Source organism: Apis dorsata, unplaced genomic scaffold (genome assembly GCF_000469605.1).
Source record: "Apis dorsata unplaced genomic scaffold, Apis dorsata 1.3 scaffold_206, whole genome shotgun sequence".
NCBI lineage: Eukaryota > Metazoa > Arthropoda > Insecta > Hymenoptera > Apidae > Apis > Apis dorsata.
In genome coordinates, this window is record NW_006263490.1 from 126,087 (window position 1) to 133,902 (window position 7,816).

A 7,816-nucleotide genomic window follows, 5' to 3' on the forward strand; every position below is an offset into this window, starting at 1 on the left:
CTACAAATATACGAAACAAATTACCAATAAAGAAAAATTTTTTAGATAATAGAACATTTAATAATTTTCTATAATTTACCTACATTAGAAGTGTCTATAACATTGGACATTACTTGTCATAGGTTTTTCATCTAAATACGAATCTTTTGTGCCTAAGCTACAACCTATATGCAATCAAAATCATTTCGTAATTTCATTTGAAATATTGTATTATTGGATGGCATAATGGTTTTTAAGATAATTGAGAATATTTTAATGAATTTTTGTTTATAAGTTAGTTGAAGTTATTATTCGAATTACTCGAAGAATACTCATTGAAATGCATTTAGAATTAATAACTATTATTATCGTATTTCTTAAACTCTATTGCAAAGTGTTCTTATGTTGGCTCAACGTATTGCTACTGGTTACTTTATTTTCCATTTTAATTCTTATCACTTTTTATAAAGTGATAATGTTTTTTCGTTTATTATATATACTTGAAATTATTTTCTCTCTTCATGTTTCCTTTTTTTAATAATTCAGTCAAGTTTATTATTGCGTTTGCAAAAACGCTATTCTATTTTCATTGCAGAATTAGAGAATTAAATATATGTAAGATATTTCGTATATATTTTTTATCCCAAATATTAATTTTATATTCATAAATATTATAATATTATATATTATATATAATATGTTTTTATTATTATATATTCTATATAACATCACATAAATTAAGTTTTATATTATATATATTCAGAAATTTATGAAATTGTATACAAGAACAAGTTCTTATTTGCTCATACGTGCCTATCTGATCGCATTTATTACGTTACGTATCTCTAGCTGCGGAGCAATGACAGCGGCATTTCTGTTAAAAGTTATCGCTGGTTAATAGTGGTGTTCATATTAATAAATAGATACCGCGAACATCATTGAACATATCTTTAATACATGTACATATGTATATATATATATATATATATAATATATGTATATGTATATACATATATATATATATACATATACATATATTATATATATATATATAATAAATTATTGTATTACCGAATAATCGTATATCTTTTACGAACTAAATTTTTAAGTTTAAATTTAAGTTTACCTTGTGGCTAGCTGATAGTATGATCCGACGTAGTTTTCTTCGTTTCACTTAATGGCGTAGAACAAATATTCGTCGAGGAAGATGAAATACGGTCCTTCGATAGATTACCGTTTGGAGTTAATTTGTTTTCTTCATTTCTTTTTTTACTACTATGTTCCATTATGTTATTATCAGCAATTTTATTTGCTTCATAATTTTCATTCTTTGTTTGTTCTTTCAAATTTTCGCAACCATATATATCGCTGTTTCTTTCTATAATATTTTCATTAATCAATACTTCTTTAAATGTAGCTAAAGTTTTACGGAGTGTTATACAGAAACCTCTGGATGCTGGTATTAATGGAAATTCTGGTAAAATTTTGTTATCTAAAACATTAATAAGAATTTATTATTATATTTTATTTAAAAAAAAAACTATTAAAAATACTGGATATTTTAATGTAGATTAATTAAGAAAAAAAAAAAAAAAAGGAATTGCAAATTACATACCAACATCAGATATTTGTTTAAAAGTAGTAGGTGTTACTGGAGATAATGGATGTTGATTATTATGTTGTTCAGAAATTTCCATCCACAATTCTAAACGTTGCAGTAATTTCTTTGCATGTCTCTTGAAATGTTCAATGATAATATCTTTAAATACAGGAGGTGGATGTTGTAATAATTTAGTTTGAGCTTGAACCAATTTCAATACAACCATTTCATTATACATTCTTGAATTTTCTTTTCCTTGTTGAGAACCTTTTTGTTTGTCAAATCCAGCTTCATTAAAATATGGTTCGGGTACGAGAATAAGGCCTTGAATTGAGACTATAACTTGCAATAAAGTTGAAGAACTTGTCCATACTTCTGTTCCACGACCAGACCAAGTTCCGAGTAAACTTACGCATACTTTACCATCTTCGTATAGATTAGGATTTAACCTATCATTACAGTAAGAAATATAATGGCAAAGTGGTGGAGCAGCAGGATAATCAGCGGATAATTGAAAATCAAAAAGAAAAAGACCATCTTCATATGGTGTTTTCTCAGGTCCACGAAACATTACAGAATACAAGTCTATTCTATCTTCAAATCCTTTTACCCATATACCAGGTGGAAGAGAACTCTTCAAAAGCTTTAATTCTTTAGAAACAGTTCTGAAAAAGTTTGTAGGATCTGTAGGCTGAAACATTGTTAATTTAAATTTATGACTATCTGGTGCAGTCTCTTCTATAGAAAATCCTTCCCCTTCTGCATATACTGGTGGTGGGATTTCTATGGAACATTCTGATGGTTCTTGTAACAATTCTATACGTTTTTCTTCTTCTTTCTTTTGTTTTTTCAGAGGTGACGACCCCTTTTCAGCATCAGATAATGACATCTTTGATAATCCAAATCGTCTAGAAACTTCTGCATGCGCCAATACGAGTTGTGCTTTTATTAGAGTACATAATTTAACACAAACTTGAGAACTAGCTACATGAGAACTCGTTATATGCATTTGAGACTTGGAAATTTTACTCGTTTCTGATTTTTCTACTGAACGATCAGGTACATTATTTACATCCTCGCTAAGTAGAAATTCTCCACTTGATTCACTAGAACCCGATTCTTTCTTTGAATTTTCTGCAGAATATAATCCAGAATCCTCAGGATTAGGATTAACGTTAATAAATAAACGATCAATTGATTCTTCATCTTTTATATTTTTTTTATTGGTAATTTCGTCGTTTTTATTTTCCGTAGATTCTGTCATGTCTGTTACAGTAGTAATAATTTTTTCACAAAGATTACTTCCTGATTGTACTATATTATTAGAATTTTCTGTACTGTTTTTATCTATATTTTCTTCCGATCCATCAGATTTATGTGTAAATAATCTTGTTACTTGATCCGCCATGCGTTGTGCTACATTTGCTCGACCACGTTCTCGAACTCTTTCCAGAAGTCCTTGAAAATGACATTCGTGAAAGAAAGAAGTACCCATAAGTTTATCCATGTATCGACAATCTTTATAAACTTCTAATAATTTTCTCATAACTTCAGTTGTTTGAAGTGAAGGATTTTGAGTAAAAATTTCTTCCAATCTAGACATTGCAATGCGAGCTTTTTCGATGTGTGCGGCCAATTTTGGTTTTATATTTTCTAATTCTGTTTGTTCTGTACCATCTGTATCAGCGATAAAGCAGTCTTCCAATTCTGTTTCCCATGATGCGTCAGATGATACATCGTCCCATAGTTCTCCTTCGTCACTATCATATTCACCTACTTTATACAAATCTTGAGGCCAACACATACTTACATGTCCATCAACCCACCACACTTTAACTCGTCCTTCTGGATAATTATCTAGAACTTGACCAGCAGTACAACCAGCATCTTCACCTTCAAAATTAGCTATTCGAATTACTAATGTACCTGGTCTATATTGAAAATCTGGATGATCTTTTAAATCATATACACTAACTTCACGTTCTTCTAGTAAAGTTGGTCTACAAAATATTTATGTGGTTTTAATATTTTTTTTAATAAAACTGATTCAATTAAGAATATATTAGTTGTAAATACTTACTGGGGACTTTGAGTAGAAGTGTATGTTTTAAACCATTTTATTTTAGCTGTTCTACCTTGATGGTCAACACTTTGAACTACACCATACATTCTAGATTCTTCTTTTTGATCAACTACAAAATCACCTGGGAAGAATTCTTTATCATCTAAATGATGAATTGGATAAAGTTGTGTTGATGGAATACCTAAAATAAAAATAAAAGTTATACAAATTTTATATTACTAAAAAATATAACAAATAATGACAAAAATTAATCATATGCAAGAAAAAAGATTTATAAAATTTACCAAATTCTACTGAACCATCTTGCCATACAACATTAGCTTTTGTACTTGTAGATAATGTTTCAACAACAATTTTAGTTCCTGCAATTAGTGGGACTGGTGGAACTTTTTTTCTTGCTTTACAAAGCTTCTTCTTCTTTAATACCTTTGTCATTAAAGCTGGACCCTTTTTCTTTTTACCCATAGATGACATACTAGAACATCCACTGGATACCTACATAATAATATTAATTAATTTTTAAGTTTATTATAAATTGTATAATAATTTAAAAAAATTGTATAACAATTTAAAAAAATCTGATTGAAAAAATCTTACTGAAGCACTATCGCTTTGCGATCCAGTATCTTCTGTATCCCAATCATCTGAACTTTCAGTATTCTGATTTTGTACTGGAGGCATTAAGGTATTATTGCTTGTTATATTTTGTAAATTATTAATATTATTATGAGCATTTTCTTCTGTTTGTTGTTCATTAACTTTATCTTTGTCTTTTTCTTTCTTTTTATCTTCAGCTGGCTTTGTAACACTGATATTTGGACGTGTTTTCTTTGGACTATGTTTAGGAACTTGAAAAATGTCTCTTTGTTGCTTTCTCCATTGTTCTCTTGTAATGACATTTTCATCACCTTTAATCACATAGAAATTTCGATCCCCTACTTGCACAGTAGATGGTTCAAAAACATTCAATAATTTTAATTTTTTCAAATTTTCTCCTTGAACTACAAATTTTGGCTGAGCTTGATCTGACCAAGCACCATCCTTTGAATATGCTCTACACTGCCAATGCACTCCTACCCAATCTGTTTCTACCTTTTCTACAATTACTTTTGTTAATTTCTGTGGCTTAGATTTTCTCTTTGCTTTCATTTCTTTTGTACATGTAATCCATTGTGCATCTTCTAGGCAGTGAACTGGTCCCCATAAACTTTGACCAGGATAAAATTCAGAAGAATGAGGAAAATCATTGTCCTAAAAAATTTTTATTGTATTTTTGATCAAACGATTATTCTGGATTTGATTCTTACATTGTCACGTCTCTCCTCTAATTGTCCTAAGACACGAGAATCTGTTTCATTTATAACGCAACGAGATCCATCAGGTGTAGTAAGCCATAATTTAAAATTTGCCATTTTTATACCACCAACCCATGAATCCATACAAACAGCTATATCTGTTGCAAATTCCTATAGATAAATGTATGAGTTAATTTTATAGTAAAATAAGCATTATAAATGCACGATTACATACTTCCAAAGGAACTAAATCTTCACTCCTAATATTGGTAAGGACTTGTTTAGTACCAATCACTTGAACACAGGCAGTAAGCTCAATATCCCTACAATATCCTCTTTGTGTATCCTTTCCTTTAATCATTCGACGTACAACATCTCCTGGCATAAGTGTTCTGTCTGCTAAATGTACCTATAAATAAAAAATAAATTAAAAAGTAACTTTTATAACAATGAAAAATCACCGTTAATATATCAAATATGGATTCAAATTTGAACGTAACATTCAATTGTAGATATCATTGGCATGACAGGTGTCGCTTTGCATAAAATTAAAAACAAATACAATAAAAGAAGAGAAATGACATAATAAAATATTAAAAATCATTTAATATATAATCTGTTATTTCTAAGAGAAATGTTTTCTTATCATATTAAATATTAAATACCTTCTTTGAGCTGACCAATTCCTCGACACCGGAGGGATGCCAGACCACGCGAATCTCGCCCTTTTTTCTTTTCGGGCTCTCTTCGCTGTCAGAACTTTCTTCGGATAAATCCTGATCGTCATTTTCCATAACGATTCCAAACACAACGTTTCCTTTCTTATCCACACGATAGACAACATCTTCGTAAAAGTACTGGCACTCTACGCCAAAGTTCGTAGCCATCTTTCCTCTAATCACTGAGTACTCGCTCTCTGCCGACGACGGCTGACAGAAGGTTACACGGCGCAACGGTTACGGCGCACGTCGCAAGCAAGGAACTTGACTCCGACCCCGAACCCGACCCCAACCCCGACTTAAAATCCACCGATTTGAGATGCCTTTTGATTGTTCTCACCGATCGAGTTGTTATCGACTTGTTTCAAATCGAGAATTGTTCATTCCTCAATCGTCATTTCAAAGCATCTGTCAAAATAAAATTAAATTTAATTTCTTATTAAGATATATATATAGATATATATATGTATATATACATTTATAATGTGTATATGTATAGTTCGCGTATAAAATATATATATATATATATATATATGTATTAGCATGCATGTATGTAAAAAGGTAGTTGATAAATTTATCTTGTTTGGAAGCAGCTTCAATTTGACAAACACAACATAAGAGGTTATATGTATATATACATATATATTTCTTATATATGTATATGTAGTATATGCATGCCATTCAAAATGATACAAGTTAATCTTCGGCTTTCATGAAAAAAAAATTGTCTTTTTTTAAATAATTAAGATTTATTATATTACAAAAATATAAAATTCAATCATGCATATGTATATAATTTATTTAATTATTTGTATATATACAGGCTTGATTATCTAATAAATGTTTATGTTAATAATTTATTTTTTTATTCTAAAGGAAATATTTAAACTATAATAAAAATAACTTATTTAATTAAATACATACAGTTATGTATTTAATCAAAAAATATATATAATATCAATTTCTTATTTTATTCTAATAATTGAAACATCTAATTTTATTTATTTTTTAAAAGAAATCACTTAATTCTAATGAACATTTTTTATTAGGGAGGGAAATTTCTTAAGGATTAGAATAAATAAAAAATACAATTCATTAATAGTTGACTAGATATGTGAATGAATGAAAATGTGCTAGAAATGTCTAATTACATAAAGTTTGATTATATCATTAAAGAATAATTTCATGTAAAATAATTTTTTTAAATTAAACTGCAAAATGAGTGCGTTGAAATCCTTGACCCAAACTTTGTAATATAGTTTGCACTTCATTTTCATTTTGATGATAAAATACATATGCATCAAATTTAGTTGCTATATTGCAATTAGTATCTCTAAAGTAAATAAGAAATATATTAATATAAATATTACAATAAAATTTAATTATTATATTAATATAACAAAATTATGTTAATTATTATTGCTTATATTAAAACAAATATTTGTTTTACCCTGAAATAAATGCAAAATAATTAGGAATGTTTCCTGTACGACCACAAGATGAAATTTCCATGTAACTTTGTTTACATATCACCTAAACATTTAAAATATATTATTATGATACTATATACTATATATTATATATTTATATGTGATAAAAATTGTTTACATACCATGTCATTTGAATCTTGAGTCACTCTAATTCCTAGTTCCAGGCATTCAAATTTCACAGGCACTGATTTTATTTCTTCTGACTTTAATACTTGCAAAATTGCTCTTTCTATTTGTTTAACATCCCCTTTTGTACCAATGTATATAGAACCACAATATTTAACAGAGAAACCAGCATTCAATGATTTATTTTCTGATTTAGTTATTTCAGTTTTTTCATTCTCATCTTGTATTTCAGAATTAAATCTTTTTAAAATTTTTTTTAAACCTTCAATACCTGAACTTTTTATAAGATGAACAATTGGTGCGTACAATTCATAAGTTTTTTTATTACGATGCTGAAAATTATTTAATTATTTATTGTATGAACTATTAAATAAGATGTATTATATATATTTACTATTGTATGTAATAATTATATTATTATTATATAGATAATATTAATATAGAAAATAATATTTATATAGATAATATTATTATTATATATTTTAATATATAATAATAATATTATCTATAATAATAATAATAAT

The 7,816-nt window shown here is 27.9% G+C and overlaps 2 protein-coding genes across 4 annotated transcripts in view; both read right to left on the reverse strand.

Moving 5' to 3' along the window:
* Positions 1 to 6,063, reverse strand: part of LOC102672491 ((E3-independent) E2 ubiquitin-conjugating enzyme UBE2O) — an 8,426-nt gene extending 2,363 nt beyond the window's left edge. The window contains exons 1-9 of one of the 3 annotated variants that reach the window (XM_006614980.2): positions 5,623 to 6,062; positions 5,193 to 5,366; positions 4,970 to 5,128; positions 4,260 to 4,913; positions 3,947 to 4,157; positions 3,660 to 3,843; positions 1,595 to 3,579; positions 1,106 to 1,471; positions 1 to 853 (exon numbers count right to left, since the gene is read on the reverse strand). In XM_006614980.2, the coding sequence (XP_006615043.1) occupies positions 1,113 to 1,471; positions 1,595 to 3,579; positions 3,660 to 3,843; positions 3,947 to 4,157; positions 4,260 to 4,913; positions 4,970 to 5,128; positions 5,193 to 5,366; positions 5,623 to 5,844 (3,948 nt within the window). In that variant the 5' untranslated portion in view covers positions 5,845 to 6,062 and the 3' untranslated portion in view covers positions 1 to 853; positions 1,106 to 1,112. Of the gene's footprint in view, positions 854 to 1,105; positions 1,472 to 1,594; positions 3,580 to 3,659; positions 3,844 to 3,946; positions 4,158 to 4,259; positions 4,914 to 4,969; positions 5,129 to 5,192; positions 5,367 to 5,622 lie in introns of all 3 variants that reach the window. The other 2 variants (XM_006614981.2, XM_006614979.2) reach the window with 2 other exon arrangements.
* Positions 6,064 to 6,702: 639 nt separating this feature from the next.
* The window catches only part of LOC102672252, a 3,043-nt gene continuing 1,929 nt past the window's right edge, over positions 6,703 to 7,816 (reverse strand). Inside the window, exons 7-9 of the mRNA XM_006614977.2 lie at positions 7,289 to 7,629; positions 7,127 to 7,209; positions 6,703 to 7,009 (exon numbers count right to left, since the gene is read on the reverse strand). Of these exons, the coding sequence (XP_006615040.1) occupies positions 6,883 to 7,009; positions 7,127 to 7,209; positions 7,289 to 7,629 (551 nt within the window). The 3' untranslated portion in view covers positions 6,703 to 6,882. The remainder of the gene's footprint in view (positions 7,010 to 7,126; positions 7,210 to 7,288; positions 7,630 to 7,816) is intronic.